Source organism: Salvia splendens, chromosome 15 (assembly GCF_004379255.2).
Source record: "Salvia splendens isolate huo1 chromosome 15, SspV2, whole genome shotgun sequence".
NCBI lineage: Eukaryota > Viridiplantae > Streptophyta > Magnoliopsida > Lamiales > Lamiaceae > Salvia > Salvia splendens.
Genome location: NC_056046.1, coordinates 11,485,520 through 11,505,743, shown reverse-complemented (window position 1 = coordinate 11,505,743; position 20,224 = coordinate 11,485,520). Strand labels below are relative to the sequence as shown.

Sequence of the window (20,224 nt, the reverse complement as noted above, 5' to 3'; positions counted from 1 at the left end):
AATTACATGATGAATTCTTCATTGGAAACTCAGTACTAATGAACAAAAAATACAAAGATTAACCCATATTCGATTAATCAATAGTAGTACGAGGCTCTTCATATTCCACACGATAATTAATAAGAATGACTAAAATTTTAAATCTGAATATACTTATCCAACACCGAAAGGAGTACAATTTGATTCTCAGAGTAAAAATATCACCCATCAAAGTTGTTGTCTTTATATTCTTATTTTTGTTTCTACTTTGAAAGACCAGTACCTATTCGTCTGAACGCCCAATAAAAGCTAAACTCTAATGATGCTTGTTTTAACTTTCAAAAAACTTTTTTTTTTCTATAAAGTATTGTCCACTTCATGCATCCGATCGTTTTATCATAACTTTATTAGCTTTTTTATTGGCGTGCTTAGTGTTTTATCTTATTTAGTTAAGAGACTTTTTCACACACACATATATATATATATAGATTTTGGTGCCAACAATGTAGTAGTACAAGATTGTAAATAATGCAATAATTGATTGTATATGGTTATCAAATTCATGAGTCTGGGCAGATTTCCATTTACGAAACAAAATTATTATAATGAGTATATAATATGTACATGATGTGGACAATGTTATAAACCATGCATCCATTTGGCCTGAATCCAGTAGAAATTGAAGTCCCACATGTGACTTTCTTTGTTTTTTTATTAAATACTTAAATAAATAAACATATCTATGTTAATATGTAGGTGCATATCATCCTGCCCCTTAGAGCATCCGCAGCGGTGGCGAAAGACGCCACCGCCGTCCGCGCCGTTGGCAAGGCGCAGGATCGCCGCCGCTGCAGCCGCGCCGCTGCTCGATGTATCGAGCACGTCCGTGCCAGCGGACGCACACGTGGCGCGCTCCCATTCGTCAACGGCATAGCCGTTGTGTTTAAACTTTTTTTTATTTTTTTTTAAAAATCGGTATTTAATTATAAATAATGCTAAAAAATAAAAAAAAAATAATTTCCAAATCCCAAAAATATGGCCGTTTTTTTCCCGTTTTTTCTGAATTTTTTTGATTTTTTTTTATTTTTTTTCCCCAAAATCATCTATAAATACACACATTCATCATCCATTTATCACATCAAATCATCTCTCATTCATCTCTCATTCATAATTCTCATACAAACTATCAACACATTCATCACCCACTCAAAATCTCAAATGGATTTCACTCATATTATGGCGGAAGCGGAACGCGAAGAACAAGAATACTACGAACAACATCGTGCCGCTTACGAAGCATATGTCGCGGCGAATACCCCTGCTCCTCCTCCTCAACGAACCAGAGACGGGTTCTTTTTGCGCAGCGTCAAGAGTCAGCGCGGATAGATGTCGAAAGAGCCTTCGGGGTCCTTCAAGCTCGATTCAACATTGTGAAGGCCCCGGCTCGGCTGTGGTACGTGAATAATATCGCCGACATCATGTTCACGTGTATTATATTACACTACATGATTATAGCCGACGAAGGGCCGAGGGCGGCTAGCTTCTACGACGAGGACGAAGCCGGAAGCTCAACAGCGAGGTCTCCCCTACGCCGAGGCGAGCATACGACGGTTGGCCAGAGGATCGAGACAAGACACACAATGCGCGATACTCGAATCCACAATCAACTACAAGAAGACCTAATCAACCACATGTGGGCGAAATTCGGCAACGAGTAGTGTCATTTTTAATTTTTAGGATTTTAATTATGTAATTTTTAATTTTTAGGATTTTAATTATGTAATTTTTAATTTTTAGGATTTTAATTATGCAATGTTTAATTTTATTTGTCATTTGTAATATTTATTGTGGGTTTTAAATGAATTTTAATATTATGGAAATGTTTTTGTGTAATTGAATTTTATATTAATTGTGCTCGTCCTTGCGGAAGAGCACAGTTGTGGGTGTTGTGCTCTTGCCAGAGAGCAGACATGAATAGTACCGCCCGGGCCCACAACCGTGCCGCTGGCAAGAGCACGGTTGTGGATGCTCTTAGCCACCCTATTTCTTTAATATAAGTAGCAGACAATGATTGGATATTATGGTTTATTAGAATGGGCAATGTCTTTTTCCTATTTCAAAATAATTTACCCCATGTGAATTTATAAAAAAAAAAGGGAATTGAATACATTCCTCATACTACTAGTTAATAAATGATTTAACTTGGTAACTACAGTAGAAAAATGGAAGTGAATAGCAGATTGTGAGAATGGTTTATCGTTGGTGGGCGGATCCTTCCAGTATAGAATAGACACTAGTTTCTATGGTGAGTGGGACTCTCACTCTCTCTCCTCTGTGCGCCTGTCTTTATAGTTATATGTACATGAATATGTAATGTCATAATGCAAATGCTTTTTTCATTTGATAGTAGAGGCCAACAAAATACAGTCCCCCCCTCCCCTGTCTCTTGTGTTTAATCTGCTTTTCTCTCTGACTTATCTGACGTCCCACTACCCCTCTCTCTCCCTCTCTCCAATGATCTTATCTCCCCATCCAATTCTTGTGTTCCTCTCCTCAACTCAAACCATTTTTGGTAAAAACTAGAATCTGCACCAAATTCTGTCTTGTCACTTCTGAAGCTGAGGCCCCCTCTTCTGCTGCTTCAAGGTACCTTCTTCTCTTCTAAGTTCAAACAAACCCTCCCTTTTTCCTTCTCCTAACCTTTTTCTACCTACTTCTTTTCCATGATTGGAGTTTCTGTTTAACTGTTTTTGTGCCTTTTTTTTTATTCCATATATCTTCTTCTTGTTCTTTGTTGATGAATCTGATTTTGGGCTTTGTTGAGGGTGTGTTTAGTTTTGCTTTTTTCTATAAGGGAATTCTGATGATGTTGTATGACTTGTGATCTGGGAATTTCTTGTTGGATAGCTTCCTTTTTCCCTCTGTGGAACTTAGCATAAATTTGTCATTTAATTCTTGTGTTGATTCCTTTAAAGAAGTTTTATTTTGGTTTTGTGATATGACTAAGACTTTATTTTGAATATGAATCTAGTGACTTTAAATTATTTTATCTCTTTATTTTGTATACCAAGTAATTTTTGACACTGAATTATCAATCCTTATTTAGAGCAAAAGCTATAAATAGGGTTCTGTTCGAATAAGGAAATCGGATATTATATATGATACATAGGCTCAAGTTTGTCATGTTTTAAGAATGTTGTACTTGTAAACTATGTTACCTTGTATAACAACATTACCATTTGAAATTCTATTCCAATTTTGGGTATTTCAGTTACAAGTTCAAATGCTATCTGCAGATTCTTACTCTTTAGATGGTCTCCATTGTTTACTTTCTTGAATAGTCTTCAAAATGCATTATCATTTGCTCTTAACTGATTATCTCTTCATTGTTCAATTATATTGTAATCCCAGATTAGTATATATGGTTCCTCATATCCAGCTTCTCTCATCGAAACGTTTGCAACGGGTACTAAATTCAATTTGTAATATAGGGGTGTTCGATTTGTTGGATTAGAAATTCTTTTTCGTGTGATTGGATGAACTTGAACTTAATCTAGGAAATGTCATGTACAATTATTCTTACATTAAGACTCTTGGCTTCCCTTTGATAAAATAAGCCAATTTAGTAGTATATCAAGTAACCAAACACCCTCATATATTGCTCAGTATTTGAAGGATTACATGACCAATTGAACTCAAAATTGATCAATCCATATATGCTAATATGGGGTAGAGAACTGACTCTCTTCCTTTCTCTCTAACACCCAACTGATTAGCTTAAGCATTCTTAATTTCAGGTGAGTGAGTAAACAAGGGGTTGGTCGAATCGAACTATGATGCCTCCAAATATGAACATGGAATCCGAGGACGAATCCGAGGTGAGCAGCCAGGTCGCCTCCAACACCTCCGTCTACTCCAAGGAAGAGTGCCGAAACACCTCATCCTGCCTCGACGACAGCTTCATCAAGCCCGTCACACTAGACCTCACCCTCGGCCTCAACGGCTCCCTTGAACCCGACCTCACACCCCCCAGTGATGCCGTCTCCAACAACCCCCCTCCGCCCTCCTCGCGAGTCTTCTCATGCAACTACTGCCGCCGCAAGTTCTACAGCTCCCAGGCACTTGGAGGTCACCAGAACGCCCACAAGCGCGAGCGGACGCTCGCCAAGAGGGCCATGCGTATGGAGATGTTCTCCGACAGATACGCCAGCCTCGCCTCGCTCCCCCTCCACGGATCCGCCTTCCGGTCTCTAGGCATCCAGGCTCATGCTACAATGCACCCGGAGCAGGGGATACGAGGCGGTGGTGGTGGTGGAGGCGGTGCTCGGTTTATCGATCAAGGCTACTTCGGATTGCCACTCTGTATGGAGTATGAAGAAGGGGAGCTATCGTGGCCGGGAAGCTTCCGACAAATGGAGGGTCTCCGGGGACATCCGGCCTTCGAATCGGGGCAGGGCTCGGATATGGCGGCCGGGGCTGCCCTACCTCCGAGGACAGAACATTCATCTCTTCCTGACCTAAACCTCAAACTTTGACAATTTTTTTGTCACTGGAGTTTTACATGTGATGCATAAATAATTGTACAAAGATTTGAGTGGTGGAGATGGAGATGGAGATGAAGATGGTGATGATTTAGAGGTTGTAGCTTCAAACAGAGATTCTTGGTAGATGAATTTGGTGTGGAGATGCTATAATTTGCTAGTTGGGATAAGAACACTAGTATTGTACTATCACTCTAAGGTCGACTATAATACTGCTAAAATTTCCATTTCTATCTTCTGTAATTCACTCAATTTGTACTATTATTGAAGCATATGAAGATCAGGTTGATGTATTGTGGGAAATAAGGAAATACACTAATTCATATTTTGGAGTAAATCTTTTGAACTGGATCGCGTGGTGTGTCCGGTCTGATTGTGTTACGGTACCGGGCTCAGAATAGCATCGTGTATGTAGGGAGAGGCCGAGTGGTGGGGTCCGGTCCTGTCTGGTCCGGTCCCAGCAACGACTGTGCTAGCCAAACACATGCTACGCATATAAAAATTATCGAGGCTGAATTCACCAAACTCATGCCATACCATGCATATCAAACCTACATGCGGCTGCTCTTGGGTAAATGCGCAAGTATGGTACCTTAGGGCATCCGCAGTGGGGCGGAATTCCCCACATAATCCCCACTGCCATGTCATAAGGACTTCTCACTGCCCTGCCACGTCATACGGAATTCCCCTTGCACAGTGGCGGAATTCCCCTGCGGAATTCCCACATAAAAAAATTCACAAATTCACAAATTAACCAATTTTCGGAAGTAAAGAATTTACATAATTAAAATTTCGACGCGAATACGGAGAAAACGAACACACGTTATTTTAAAAAAAACATACTTCATTAAAAAACATACTTGTTAAAACAAATGGTGTGGATGAAATGAAGTTCAACGGGATGTATTTATAGAAAATCAAAAAAAAATTAATGCAAAGGCCGGAATTCCGTGACAGTCCACGCAATGGCGGACGTCAGGACGAAATTCCGTGCGGAATTCCGCGGAAGGCCGCGGACCTGCGACGTCCTCTTCCGAATTCCGTATCCGCGAGTGTGTGGCCTAATGGCGGACGTCCGCCACGGAATTCCACCACGTCCGTGGGAATTCCGCGTCGAAGTCCGCCATTGTGGATGCTCTTATATGAATTGGCCAAATTCGTACCGTGCACTCCAAAACATGAGGCCGGTCTCGGCCATGTGCATGCATATTTGGTATGCGTTGTATAAATTGGTCGAAACCACATCACAATGCTAAACTTGTGCTTTCACATGAGTGAAATGAATTGAATTTATTGAATTATTGTAACACTCAAGTTTGGTATGGATGATATTATCTATGGCCAGTTGAAACCATTTCTAGGGACAGAAAATCTCATGTCAAAGTGAATTAAATACAGAGAAATCAGTCGATGATTGCAATGTATAAGAGCACCTACCCATTTGTCGATGATGTGATTGAGATTGAGATTGAGATTGAGATTGAGATTGAGAAAGTATATTATGAAAATAAATTAATATTATTTGGATCGTTTTATTATAGTTGAGTCAATCTTTTTGGGCAGAATGCAACACCTCTTATTTCTCGTACTTAATTTTCTATTCACTCCTTACTTTATTATACTATTTCCTATTTTATTATCTTTACACTTAATTTATTTAACATAATTTTCTTTTAAGCGTCCAAAAGAAATATGTACGGGAAAGAAGAAGTACTCCATTAACGCACTATCATCATTACTCTATACAATTTAATCATTTGGGCCCATTGGTTAGTTTAGGGCCTGCTCATTTAAGCCTTATTTATGCATTTTTAGAACTTACCTAGGCCGAATATCCTACGACAAATGCTTATGATATCAAATTTAATATATTTGGTCAACTTGTTCAATCAAGTCATTGACATTATTAAAAAAAACTCCAATTTTATCCTCGTTATTTCTATTTTTATGATCAAGCTATTAATTAATTATAAAGTGAACAACATCCATTAATTGTCAATGAAGCTTCAAAATGAAGCGCGACTGTGGATGGAAATAATTTTTATATCAGTATTGTTAAATCTATAATAATATGGCATCAAACTTAAGGGTGTTGATACATGATGAATTTAAAGCGAATGCAACCACTCTCAAATAGAATAATTAAAGAATCAATAAAATATAACCAAACCAATCCTAAACCACTTTGTATTAAAATCTATGATGATGAGTTTGAATAAATACTAATTTTACTCTATTGAAAGAGGGCAATTTCATTTAATGAAGAGTATAAAAAAAAAGTCGTGAGACACACACTGGTGAAAGAAAAAAGAAAAGGAGGAGAGAGAGAGAGTATTATTTAATGAGACATTACATTAATATATATATATAACTGAGAGCATTTGGCACTCAAGCAAAAGGTCATAAAAGTCATCCAGACAATGAGATATTAGGACCACTCGAAGCGTTAATTTGACTTGCTCAAGGGGCATTTTAGGGTTTTCATTCCTCCAACAAAGCAAAATCATCCGCGTTGAAGACTTGAAAGTGTGAATACTCGCAGAAAAAAAGGAATTCAGCCGTTGCAAGTTGCCAAATATATACAGCGAGGAAGAGAGAGAGCAGTAGAGTCAATGCTCTAAAATTTCAACCAAGCCCTAAGATTCTTTTGAATTTTACGGAATTTGTTCTGTCTCTGTAAGTTTTCAGCTCTTTCTCTTTTCCAATCATTTTGCTTTTTTTGTTTCTGGTTTTGAGTTGGAAATGGAGAGAGAGCGAGATCATTCTGATGAGCTGTCAGGGGAGAAAAATAGGGATGGCCCGCATGAAAAAGCTCAGTTTTTTGATAAGGGTATTGATTTTCTTGGAGAAAAATCGCAAGATAAAATTAATTCGATCGGTGGTTTTGATGAAAAGGCTAAACGGGCTGGGAATTTAGGGAGTCAGGAGCTTACTCTTAGCTATCTCTGCGAAAATTCGAAACCGTTCTTTGAAAAAGATGCTTCGTTGCTGAATTCTTTTGATAAATTTAGCGGTAGGTATAAGGGGAAAGAGATAGCGGTAGCTGAGGATCAAAATGAAGGGGAAAATAATGTTTGGGTGGAAAGGGATTTTCTTAGGTTGAACGAGAGCAGAGGGAATTCATCTAAGAGGGAGGCTGAGAATGCTGAAAATGATGCTGAGAATAGGGAGAAGAAGCCAAAGGTTGAGTCTTTGAACCTATCTTTGGCTCTTCCTGATGTTTCCCTGTCCTTGGCCGGGTCGAATCGTGTTCAGAATGGGGGGGATCTTCCCTCTAGATTGAGGCCTAGTAGGAGTGTTCAGTCATTGGGGCCGTCGTATAACAATAATACGCAGACTACTTACTCAAATGACTTTACAGCAGCCTCGCTTTCGTACTCGTATTCTCATCCCCATTCGCATAATCCTAGCTGCTCGCTCACTAGGAACTCGACTGAGAATTATGAATACTCTGGTGGAAGTCATAGGAGGGACTGTGATCAGATCTGGAATTGTGGGGAGGGAACCAATGGTTCTGTCCACAGCCGTTTTAGGCCGATTGGAGATGGCACTGTTGCATTTTCCAATCATGTGGGTGGAGGAGGGGTTGGGATGGGCAATCGCAATGGATTGAATAAGGATTCTAGTAACAATAGTCTTTATAGGACAGCTAGCTCTGAAAATCTTTCATTCTTCCCGTCTGAGCTGCCTGCCAGACCAGTGACAGATGGTCAGTTGGGTGATTCGAGGAGAAGAAACTTGGAGAACTTGAGAGATTCAGAAGATATAGATGTGGTGAAAGTGCGTAAGCTTTCACGACCTGAGAGAATACTTAGGGAGATTGTTTCGGAGTCTGTTCCTGTGATGGCTCAGGTAATGCAGGAGCTCACCGATGAAACTGTTGAATCTGTTAAAGAGTACTTGAAGAATGTCATCGACAGTCCTGAGAGGAAAGATGAATTGGTGGCTTTCCAGAAGAAACTTGAGAGAAGATCCGACCTTAGCACCAATGAGACTCTCTCAAAGTGCCAAAAGAGCCAACTTGAAGTTCTGGTCGCGATTAAAATGGGACTAGGAAGCTTTTTACATAGCAAGAACCGACTCCCAGTATCTGAATTAGTTGATATTTTCTTGCTTGAAAGGTGCCGGAACATAAACTGCAGGCGGTCATTACCTGTTGAGGATTGTGACTGCAAGATTTGCTCGACGAAAAAGGGATTTTGCAGTGAATGCATGTGCCCCGTGTGTTTGAATTTTGATTGTGCCAGCAACACATGCAGTTGGGTTGGGTGTGATGCTTGTTCACACTGGTGTCATGCGGCTTGTGGCCTTCAAAGAAACCTCATAAAGCCCGGCCCCTGCTTGAAAGGGTTGTCGGGGGCAACCGAGATGCAATTTCACTGCCTTGGCTGCGGCCATGCTTCTGAGATGTTTGGGTTCGTTAAGGATGTCTTCATGTCTTGTGCCAAGGATTGGGGTCTAGAAACCCTGATCAAAGAGCTCGACTGTGTTAGGAAGGTCTTTGGAGGAAGCGAAGATCGCAAAGGAAAGGAGTTGCATATCAAGGCCGATGAGATGATCAGCAAACTTCGGAGCAATATCATTACTCCTCCAGAAGTCTGCAGTTCTATCTTCCAATTTTTTAACTGTGAGTTCCCAAACCTCTTCTTCCTGCTTGTCTTACTCACTAGTTATGCTCATTAAAGTCTTGATATATCTTCTCGAGTGCAATGTATTATGCGACGGATTGGCCATTCAATGACTTGACTGATAACTGTTCTTTTGTGTCAAAAAAGATTCAATATAGAATTCTTAGTTGGACCAAATTGATGTGTTCAATTGTTGTATTCTGATCGGTTCGGTAGTTAGGATCGGAAAGCTTGGCAGCTTGCTATGGCTGAATGGTAATAGTATTCATGTTTTGTATTGTGTCATGAAATGAATTTTGTTTGGTTGGATATTTGATATTGAGATGTTGAACATGATTTACATTCATCGCCATCTATACAAATTGGTTTTTTCAAGTATTGGTTCATTCTTCAAATTGATCATATTCTTTTTCTGGAAAGAAGAGTTGTTGTGAATAGCATTAGCATATGTTATTAGCACATTTAAAAGGCTAATATGCCATTGTTAACAAAATGCTTCTATTGATTATTCACAATGCTATTCCAGTTGGAAGAGATAATATGAAGCAACCTGGATCATGAAAGTTTTTTTTTTTAGAATTGCATTGCTTAACAATTGTCTTCTATTCACAGTTTATAACCATCGTTAATGAAGGTCGAAAATATATTGCGTTCTTATTTATTTGGCGCTTAAGTTTCATATGAGAATCAATCTCTTCTGAGTCTTCCTAAATCTGATCCGAGAAACAGATGCAGAACATTCATCCCTTGTCCTAGTATTGAATTATAAATTCTGAAACAAGACTGGCTCTCATCAATTTCTTAGTCTCTTACCTCTTTGATAGATTTCTTATGTACATAGCCTTCCTTTGCCATATTTCATGTCATTTTTTTCATGGCAGCTGACTGACTCGACAATGATTCCTATTTTTACTGTTTGCCTTTTTGCTTGCTTGAATGCAGCTGCAGATTCTCTCTTGGAGATGGGCGCTTCAAGCATGTCTTCAAAAGATTTAACCGATCAACCGAGCTTTACAAAAGATGCTTCGACTCTCCCACCCTCCAACACCCTCGCTCCCTCACCATCTTTCTACAACATGAACTCTTCGCGCGGGCGGCAGGAGTCATCTCCCTTTGATCCTTACCACAACGACGTAAAAGCTCCTCCCATGAGCGACAAGATTGTTGAGGATGAATGGTCGGTCAAGCCCATAAAGAAGGACGGTTTTGACAGCTTGGCGAGCCTTGTGCGCATCAAGGAAGCCGAAGCCAGAATGTTCCAGAGCCGCGCTGATGAGGCACGCACAGAGATCGAGAGTTTCAGGCGGATGGTGAGGCTGAAGACCGAGAAGCTGGAAGAGGAGTATGCCGAGAAGCTAGCAAAGCTGTGTCTGCAGGAGACGGAGGAGAGGCGGAGGAAGAAGCTCGAGGAGCTCAAGATGTTGGAGAATTCGCACTGCGATTACTACAAGATGAAGATCAGAATGCAGTCGGAGATCTCTGGATTGCTCAAGAGAATGGAAGCAACGAAGCAACAGTTAGTTTAACTAATGTTTCCTATATTAGGCTCAGATGCTCTGTTTTGTTTTGGAAGAAACCAAGATTTTTGAGTACTCTGTTTCAACTTATGTTATGTATGTACGATTTCCAGCACCAAATTGTTTAATGATCAAGCAATTGTGACAGAGAAAGCCTACTTTCCTTCCTTTCATCTAGGAAATAATACCATTTTATATGCGAAACTACATATTAATACAATACTATTTTAAAAACTCTTATGAATGTTCCTTTCATTTATTTGCACAATCCAATATTTAAACTCCAATATAGTACAAATCAATCATTCCCACAACAAACAATCACTCACAAATCACCAATACACAAGATACCAAATCATAAAAAAGAATTAAAAAAGAAAAGAAGAGTGAAAATGGTTCATGCATAACGAGCTAGAGAGACAGAAAAATCGACAGAGATGCCGAAAAGCAGAATGCAGAGGGCAAGAAGGTTGATGAGACGCCCCTCGTTCTGGTGTTGCAGCCTCATGAGAGTGGCTTTCTCCATGAGCCCCGTCAAGGCTGTGGCGATGGCCATGAAGAGGAGAGCTCGGCCACCGTTGACATGCCACGGGGCGATCATTGCCTTTGAATGCGAGGGGGAGCTCCGAGGCAAAAAGACAGCGAGTCCAACCAACCACTGCAATAAGGAATATACTAGTTTTACTCTCGTGCAATGCAAGAAACTAGTAAACAATGAATCATAGATAGATAGATAGATAAATACATACTTGAGCGCAGAAGAGAGTAAAGGTGCCGATACCAATCCAAGAATGCAAGCTATACATGTCGGTCAGGCGGACTTGATCGTGATATTTGAAGGCGGCATGCAACCCCACAATCCCTAACAACATAGCCACCAAGTGGAAGAAGAGATGAACAAATTTCCTTACTTGCCACTCTGCTTTTACAGTCTTGTACGCCATCATAGCTGAAAATACACACAATTTATTCATCGAAACTGTTTCATACAAATAGGTATAGAGAATTTGTTGGTTTGGATTGTTTTATTCATACCTTCACCAGCCATGAATATGAACCCAAAGAACATGAGGAAAGGATGAACCTGCACAAACAAACATTAATGGGAACCAAACAAGTATGTGACTCTGAGAATGAAGAAGAAGAGGGCGAGGACGTACGTTGAAGACGCGACGGGCGTCATCTGAATCAAGGTCGATTCCCTCGCGATAGTGGAGCAGCCACACCAGCATGAGAATGGTTGCTAGTATGCCAAAGAAGTGAGCCACCACGGTAAGACCCGAGGCTGAACTATGATACCTACCCCTGTCGCGCTCAACATCCATTTTCAGTCAAACAATTTGAGGCTCGGCATGAAACAAAAATTCTACACACGAATATCTCTTATTGTGCACAATTTTTTCTGAGCCTAAACTTATATATTTATAGGGACGGAATAGAACTTAATATGCAGCAATTAATCAACTTTGGACAAGTTGCTTGTGTTGCTGATTTGGCATATTTGCTTAGGGAGAATGACTTTATACTTTAGCAAGGGATAATGAAAAGTTGCTTGAGTCTGAGTAAACTAGATAATTAAATCTTTTTCTGTTTGGATTTATAAAGTTTTCTAGATTCCAAGCAAAAATGACTTCTTTTTCTTTGTAAAATATGCATGTGTATTCGCTCCATTGGACGATGATGATTCTCTGTTATTATTATACTGTTGTGTTAAGTTTCAAGAGGATAGAATCATGTTTAATGAGATACTGTTTTTGGTGAAAAGTTGAATGATGATTCATACAGTAGCAACATGTGTTGTTGAGTGATGAAAAAAACATAGTCCAATCAACAAATTGCAGAAATAGATGGCACAATGTGAAGAAAAGAGGATATAGAAACATTACATATTCCTGTTGTCATTTGATATTGAATAATTTTGATTAATCCAATAAATCCAGACAAGTAAAAAACAACAGTTGAGTTAATATACAATGTAAAGATTGCGTGTTTGACAATTATCCTCACTACAATTTATCCCACATAAAATGAGCACAATGCAAAGGTCACATCTCGACAGCCTGATTCTACAATCTACAACATGAGAGAGAGAGACGCAACTATGTATCCTCTGAAAAGCAGCCTATGTGAAAAGCCTGAATGAGATTGAGGTTGCATTTTTCAGTAGGCGAGTTCTTTGACGTACTTGTAGCAGACGTGAAGCAGTAAGGACGCTTCACGGGAGGCAACACCAACCCTGATTGTTTGTCCATTGCTAGTAGCTTCCCACACTTGCTGCACAGTTGTAATCACCAAAAACTCACTACTAGGAAAATACTCTACAACAAGGAAGAAGGAATGAGTGTAGGAATATTTACCTGCACATCTTCACAAACAGTGTTTGATAACTGCAAACCCAGTGCTGCAACAAAATGAAAAATGTAGTTTTAAACCTTAAACACCTTCACGTAATTAGTTACAGATCATATGAGTACCAGCAAAAGCTGCAAGGCCATTTTTGGATGGGCGGAGATAAAGAACTGCAGAGCCATAGAAGCATGTTCCTGCAGGAACAATTTATCAAGGAGATAATTTCAGTATCCAAATGTACTGGGAATGGGTAGACGTCAGTGCTGAAAACCTCTTACCGAGACGTGCCTAAATACATGATGAGTTGAAAAACCTCGTGCATGCAAATGGCTGCCACCCTTCATAAGAAATTTAACAGTAATGCATCAGATCTAAGTTGAAATTCAGACTGGGTACCAAAAAAACAACTCTTAAATTGAAAACTCAGGAAATAAGCAATATTATTAACAGGAACACTAACAAAAACATCTAGCAGTAGGCACTCATTATACCAAAACATATCAAGTGAAAGCTGGGCTTTCTCCCTAGTTACTTCAATAAACTACTATTAAACTACAGTATCTAGCAGATTATCATAACGAAGCCTTTATCTCCTTCCTTATATGTGCACGATAATCAGCCTCTTAAGGCACAAAACATAACTGCAAAGGCAGTTCACAGAAGCCTTCACCAGAAGCATGGAAAACCGCTTCAAGCAATATAGTTAATGATTAGAGGAATAAGAAAATAAAGCCCGTTCAAGCATAGCTTACTAAATCACCTCATCAGGTGAAAAGAAAGCTACTGCATCAGGATCCACAGATCCTGCTGTGTGTAATGATACTATTGCTCTGAAAACTGAGGGGAGAAGTAACTCGATCACAGCAGCTTTATCTGCAGCATGCATTTCTGGATGTTCTCTCCATTTGCTTGTGCTTGGGAAGCTAAGATCTTTTGTTGACTCAGTGGGGTTTTCATTTGCCGAAGAGGGCAATGACGATGCTCTCTTTAACCACTCCATCCGCTGGTAAGTACATGCTTGAAGATTTGGAACTTCTTTCTCTAGATGAGACAGCATATCACTCACTGTTTTTAGATCACCAATCTCTTCATAAGATATTGGCAGAGGACAGCAGTGCTTCTTTGTTGCTGGTTCTAAAACAGAATCGTCGGCAAGGTGCGGGAAAAATTGCCTCTTTTGATCTGTGAATGCCTTAAGTGCCAGCCTATGCAAAACCACAAATAAACAAATACTTATGACAAATATATTGAACTTTTTGAGAGAGATATACATTCATATATAAGCATGAATGTTTAGTTTTCAATTAATTGAAAATTTGAAACCCATCCAGTCCAGATTAAAATTATACTAAGAGGCAAGAGCAATCTATTTACCCAGCACAATATAACTATGTCATATTTAAGGTTATACTTTTCATGGCATCAATTGAAATTATTTGCATAAATTATTGTGCTAGAAGGGTAACATGAACGAGTGAGCACCAATCTGATTAAAATCAGAAACATGTATTGAAAGAAGAGTGTCACAAGCATCCAATATAAATTTTCAGGATACTGCTCTAGGATCACTGCAGTCCCAATTTTTTTCTGCAATTCATTCCTAGTAAGAGTAAATATCCATGGATAACAGCATTTCGAATTGGATTAACTAATCTGCCTTGATCTGTAATATGCTGGCCAGATAGTGGAACAGGCCAAGATATCAATAGCTAGCCTAGGTTGGGGTTGCTGTATATCCTTTTCTTTAGGCAAGCCCAGCAATAGCCAACTTTTTGCACCTTTAGCTTCAGTATAAAATAAGCATACCTGGTTCGATCAACAGCAGATGCACCAGCCTGGCCAGCAAGTTGCCGCTTCCATGCGTAGGCAACAACAGCTCCATCTGGACAGACCAGAGGCATGTGGAGACCCCAAGAATTACTACGTGAACGGAGAGAGTCATTTAATACACCAGATTCCTCCAGCTGTCTTCCTAACAAACACAAAATCATATCATGCGAAATCACATTTTATGACCACAAACAGTGAGAATTTTTCCCTCCGTGCAGATTGAGATAAAAGAGAAGACCCACAAAGAGAGAAAAATGTTATGAGTTGGTTCACAAAATATGTCAAATTTTGCATTTTGAAGTCCATATCAAAATGCACAAAATATGCAGTAATCTAAAAAGAAAGGTGAAAGAGCAACAAATACAAGATAGATACAACAGGTTTGTATGATCCAAGCCCGTCCAGAAAATACCCATAAAATTTTAAAGTTATTCCATGACTTCATTGACTACCAACATGGATCAAAAAGGTTAGCAAACATTTCAAAAATGGAGTTTGGTGTAGAAGAAATTTAAGTATTACTACTATGATTATAACTAATTGGACCGTAGCTTTATATCTCAGTTCCTAAGATACAACATCCAGAAACTGCTACTTAAGGTTCCTCAATGGCTCAATCTACAGAGCCTAAGAAAAGCACACTAACACTAGACAATAAAAACATGTGATATATTAAACCTTCACAGGAAACAATCATAAGAAAAACACAAATGAAAGATTCCTACAATGATCTCATCTCATTTCGCTGAGTATGTCCATGTCATACATTACAATCCATCTTTGATTCAACCAAAATTTAAGCTAACTACCAAATGGCCATTTGGTCATAAATATAATTCGCATTCCTTATGCTAGCGGGTGAAATTACAACTATCACACCAAAATGCCCAAAATCACACCCCAACTCAAGCTTCCTACCAAGTTGCGTGAATGCGAGTAATCAATTCCAATTACACACAATTAATAGTAGGTTCAAACAAAATTCAACAAATTGTACGAATGAAATCATGGATGCATATAGACGTTTTTGTGAGTATACTGACCAATCGCGCGGAGATTGACGAGGTATTGGCGCATTAGGGATTCTTCTTTGAGGATTAAGTTCAAACACTTGGCAGAATATTGGTGATGAGGCTTCTCGGCCACGAAGAATAAGGCTTCCAGCAACCGGTCCGCCCCGAGCCGCACATCGGCAATAAGCCGTCCAGCTTGGCCGAGCTGCTCCAGCGCTTGCGCCACCTGCTTGGGCGGGGCATTACCCGCCGGCGCCGGAGGCGGTTGAGCCGGTGGTGGAGCAGCTGGCTGCTGCATTTTGGTTCGAATTTTGGAGGTTTGAAATTGGAATTGATTCCTACTTCTCCGATGATGAAATTGATCCCGTCAAAGATCGCTGCTAATCAAATCAAGGGTTTGGGTTTATTTCCACATTTTAAACTAATGAAACTTGAATAGTACTACCTCCAAGAAATAATAAAAGAGCATATTCATCTTTTTAATTTAATAGGTAGTAAGTATTTAGTTTAATAATTTAATTATAAATGTCTATAAAATTTTCCTTAACTAATGTTTTAACCGTTAAATAGGAATACATGTTTTTTTAGTCTTATTTAGAGACACATCTCCGACCATTTACACCAAACTCAAACTTAAACTCATTTTTCAGTATATGTCACATCAAACAGTAATTTTACTCCAAGCATTTACACCAAACCCAAATCCAAAATAATATTCCATGTTCACCTATTTTTTTTACTTTTTCAATCTTACCTACATATTTATCTAAATTACACATTAATCCCACAATACTTATCAATAATTTATTTGATTTATTTACTTATAGTATTAAATCACGTTATATATAATCACATATTATAAAAAAAATAATTAATACTACTTATTGTAAACTGAATTTCAAATAATTGGAAATATGTGACAACTTATAAAAAATGCGTCCACTGCTCAGTGAACAATTTAAATAGTAGTATAAAAAATTTACTAATCTCAAAAAAAAATATATTCATTTCCACTCAAATTAATTCATTAGGCTTTACTTTTATTTACTAAAATTATCAGTCCAAAGCCCATTTGACCACCTACAAATAAAAACCTAAAAAAAGGCATCGTCTTTTTCGCGTAAATGTTTATGGTTCATCTTCTTCAACAAATAGGTTCTTCATTCTCCATAAATCAGGTATATCTCACAACAAGATGGATTTATTTGCAATTATCAGAAATAATTTGCGTTTGCTACAGTGCTACTCCATCTTTGGAGTAACACTGTTCAAAAACGCAAAAAAATGACATTTTGGGATCGATTTTGGAGTATGGTTGGAGGTGTTTTCAACTGCAAATTTAGGTTTTTGAGGATGGTTGGAGATGCCCTAAGCCGATATTTTTGGGCTCTAAACTGATGGGTGCCAATACTTTCACTGTTTTATGAGTATGTGATAATCCGAATTTTTAAAAATCTATGATCAGCAAATTAAATGGTACAAGCAATCATAGAAATGGAAGCCCGTTATATTCATATTGGGCCGAATTGAGGCCCAAAGTCTGTTGTTGTAATTGAAAATTCCACTTAGTTAGTTGGCTTAACTTATTTACAGTCTACTTTATGTGAAACTTGACGACATCCTGAAGATAGTAATTAAGAATTGTGAACCATTACCAATCCTAATTTAAAAAGGTGATGGAAGAAATATATATTCCTTGTGCAATCAATATATAAGATGAGAATCAATCCACTGATTAACAATTAAATACGATAATATTAAATTTATATTTCACCTATGCTACTTGGTGTGATGGGGAACGAAGATCATTAAGATCCACTCATTATAACAAGGATTATGTCCTAACAAAAGTTAGAAATCAACTGAAAAAATAAACCTTCTTTTAATTAGGAATAATAAATAAATATATTTCAGATTGAGATAATAATTTAATAATGATAGAGTGGGCAATCCTAAATAAGTCATGTTTAAAATATCTAACCCAATAAACACCAAAAATAGTGATTTCAAATTATTACACAACCAAGAAAAGTTAAATTCATTCAAAATTTCCACGTTGATTCTATTGAGTTATTAAACTTTGAATTCTATTGTTACTGGTAGATCCTCGAACTGCTATTTAGTTCGCTTAAATATGTAATTATGTTCTAAAAGTTTGCTTTACTTTGATCGAGTTCATGGGTTCTATTAATCCAGTTGAATCACACAAAAGTTTACGCACCTTACAATAACTTAAAATTCACATAAATTTCTTCATATCTTTTAAAATTTAAATGAAATCAAAAGGTTTCAATAACTTAGGGCATCCACAGTGGGGCGGACGATAGCCCGCCCGATCCACTGTAGCAAGGCGGACGATGCCATATTCATCGTCCGCGGACGATAGCCTCGAAACACGCATCGTCCGCGGTATTGTCTGCCACATTGAGGGGTCACGCGGACGATGTAACACATTTTCCTTTTTTAATTTCTTCTAGAATGTATATATATACCACACTTTACCACTTCTATTTCACTCTTCTATCTTCTCTTCCTCTATTTTAAATATCGAATCCGGGGAGAACGAACTACAGCCCCAAAGAGACCGAACTACAGCCCCAGGGAGAACGAACTACAGCCCCAAAGAGACCGTTCTTCTGACGAGGTGTTGGGTTGATATTTCAGAGGACCTGGTGTTTGCCAACAACCAACGACAAATCACGTACTGGGAGCGCATCACCGATCGTTAAAATGAAAACAAGCCGGCGGCCGCGTACAAGCGGCGGAGAGAGCAGCTTCGCAAGCACTGGGATCAGGTGAAGAAGCAACTCAACTGGTTCTCGGCGGAATACATGAAGTGCTTGAGGGAGCAGGGCAGCGGCGAGAGTTTGTCTGATGTACGCGATAAAGCGTTGGCGTCGTACTTATCAATGTACGGTGAGTTCAAGCACTACTCCGCCTGGCTCATCGTGAAGGACAAGCAAAAGTTCCATGGAGGGATTATGCTCATATCGTCTGCGTTGAAGAGGACGAAGAACACCGCTACTAGTGATTATATGAGCAGCGACGCACCTCACTCCGATGGACCTCAACCAGCCGATGTATGAGGATGAGAGCTCCGGCACACTGATGTCCTCCCGGCGTCCCATTGGCAACAAAGCTGCGAAGAACAAGAGCAAGGCGAGGGCGACGACCTCACAAAACCCGGCCTCGACTTCGGTTGCTGCACATGCCTACAAGACTTGGTAAGCGTCGCCAAGCAGAGGACGTTGTTGGACACGCACAACGCCCTCAGGCAGTGCGACGACCCGGATGAAACTCAATACCTCAAGAAGATGATCGATGCTCTCTAGCGCCAGTTGGGAATGCTTTAGACCAGTCTTATTAACTGTAGTGCACTTGTTTTTTATTTCCACTCTTTTAACTTTTTTTTAATTAAGTAAATGTAGGATTTGCCTTTAAATTGTGGTACTTTTTTATTTATTTTGTTTGACATATTTGCAAACATAAAAATTAAATACAAAATAGTAGTTAAAACTATACGTCCGACTATAAGGCATCCCACTTCAGGTGGATGGGTAGGAGGATAAAATGCTGATATGGTGGAGGATATGGCGTGCTATAGGGCTCCCCATTATGGATTCTCTGGCATTAATTGGCTTAATGATTTTAGTCTCACGCGTTGCCACACTAATATTCATTTACATTTTTTTAATTTTTCATTGACATCACCAAAATTTACACGTTCATCAATTTAGCATCAGATTTGTCCTAAAAATCGTATCGTGAGATTTTTCGAAACTTCATGTATTCAAATTTTGGACGGTGAATTTAATCAAATTTCATGATTTTGTTTTGTAATTAAACCTTTATATATTATTAGATACGAATGTAATATAATATAATTGAGATTGAAACTTTACTAATTCATCCCTCCCATTACTGAAAACAATGAAATATTTGATTATCTTTATTTATTTATTTTTTAAATTGCAAACACTTGCAAAAGAGCCTCGTGACATTGCATTTTTAGAGAAGCAACCTAGCTAGTATAAAGTTACACGTAGTTTTTAATGAACCAATAAAAATTTCCTTCGTAATTCAGTCAAACAAATATCTATATTAGTAGGTCAAGCTACTAACCTTAAGTTTTAATTCGACGAACTATGACTGGAGACCAATCAGACCATTTATAAGGAAAATAATCGACTAAAAAACCTAGCACTAATTGACAACAAAAACAATTATTTATTACAAGTGGCGTACATGCGTAATCCATATTATTTCACGTGTTATGCTATTTATCTTATTTAATTATGGCCATGCAAGTAGCAGCCACGTCACACTATACCTGTACATGGGACCTTACTGTGGTACTAATATGCAAA

At 38.7% G+C, this 20,224-nt stretch overlaps 4 protein-coding genes across 4 annotated transcripts; 2 read left to right on the top strand and 2 right to left on the bottom strand.

Moving 5' to 3' along the window:
* The first annotated feature begins 2,336 nt into the window (after window positions 1–2,336).
* On the top strand, window positions 2,337–4,823 carry LOC121769251 (zinc finger protein 4-like). The gene is made up of 2 exons (XM_042166003.1): window positions 2,337–2,625; window positions 3,777–4,823. The coding sequence occupies exon 2, from the start codon at window positions 3,813–3,815 to the stop codon at window positions 4,512–4,514; it is 702 nt and encodes a 233-aa protein (XP_042021937.1). The 5' UTR covers window positions 2,337–2,625; window positions 3,777–3,812; the 3' UTR covers window positions 4,515–4,823.
* Window positions 4,824–7,069: 2,246 nt separating this feature from the next.
* On the top strand, window positions 7,070–10,812 carry LOC121768403 (protein OBERON 3-like). The gene is made up of 2 exons (XM_042164904.1): window positions 7,070–9,147; window positions 10,091–10,812. The coding sequence occupies exons 1-2, from the start codon at window positions 7,263–7,265 to the stop codon at window positions 10,672–10,674; spliced, it is 2,469 nt and encodes an 822-aa protein (XP_042020838.1). The 5' UTR covers window positions 7,070–7,262; the 3' UTR covers window positions 10,675–10,812.
* Window positions 10,813–10,890: 78 nt separating this feature from the next.
* On the bottom strand, window positions 10,891–12,061 carry LOC121768404 (probable transmembrane ascorbate ferrireductase 3). The gene is made up of 4 exons (XM_042164905.1): window positions 11,826–12,061; window positions 11,701–11,749; window positions 11,415–11,614; window positions 10,891–11,323 (listed from the first exon to the last, which is right to left on the bottom strand). Exons 1-4 carry the CDS (start codon window positions 11,988–11,990, stop codon window positions 11,063–11,065), a joined length of 675 nt encoding a protein of 224 aa, XP_042020839.1. The 5' UTR covers window positions 11,991–12,061; the 3' UTR covers window positions 10,891–11,062.
* A 476-nt stretch (window positions 12,062–12,537) lies between these two features.
* On the bottom strand, window positions 12,538–16,285 carry LOC121769028 (mediator of RNA polymerase II transcription subunit 27-like). The gene is made up of 7 exons (XM_042165679.1): window positions 15,888–16,285; window positions 14,821–14,986; window positions 13,775–14,219; window positions 13,293–13,352; window positions 13,140–13,208; window positions 13,023–13,066; window positions 12,538–12,939 (listed from the first exon to the last, which is right to left on the bottom strand). The coding sequence occupies exons 1-7, from the start codon at window positions 16,153–16,155 to the stop codon at window positions 12,765–12,767; spliced, it is 1,227 nt and encodes a 408-aa protein (XP_042021613.1). The 5' UTR covers window positions 16,156–16,285; the 3' UTR covers window positions 12,538–12,764.
* Window positions 16,286–20,224: the final 3,939 nt, after the last annotated feature.

Bases quoted from the DNA above. Each gene is read 5' to 3' on its own strand.
- LOC121769028 (XM_042165679.1), bottom strand. From the start codon at position 16,155: ATGCAGCAGCCAGCTGCTCCACCACCGGCTCAACCGCCTCCGGCGCCG. The intron at 14,220-14,820 runs GTATGCTTATTT...GGTTTTGCATAG, and splicing joins TCTGCTGTTGATCGAACCAG to GCTGGCACTTAAGGCATTCA. The intron at 12,940-13,022 runs GTAAATATTCCT...ACAACTGTGCAG, and splicing joins CTGTTTGTGAAGATGTGCAG to CAAGTGTGGGAAGCTACTAG.
- LOC121769251 (XM_042166003.1), top strand. From the start codon at position 3,813: ATGATGCCTCCAAATATGAACATGGAATCCGAGGACGAATCCGAGGTG.
- LOC121768404 (XM_042164905.1), bottom strand. From the start codon at position 11,990: ATGGATGTTGAGCGCGACAGGGGTAGGTATCATAGTTCAGCCTCGGGT. The intron at 11,750-11,825 runs GTACGTCCTCGC...TTGTTTGTGCAG, and splicing joins ACGCCCGTCGCGTCTTCAAC to GTTCATCCTTTCCTCATGTT. The intron at 11,615-11,700 runs GTATGAATAAAA...GTGTATTTTCAG, and splicing joins CATATTCATGGCTGGTGAAG to CTATGATGGCGTACAAGACT.
- LOC121768403 (XM_042164904.1), top strand. From the start codon at position 7,263: ATGGAGAGAGAGCGAGATCATTCTGATGAGCTGTCAGGGGAGAAAAAT. The intron at 9,148-10,090 runs GTGAGTTCCCAA...GCTTGAATGCAG, and splicing joins TATCTTCCAATTTTTTAACT to CTGCAGATTCTCTCTTGGAG.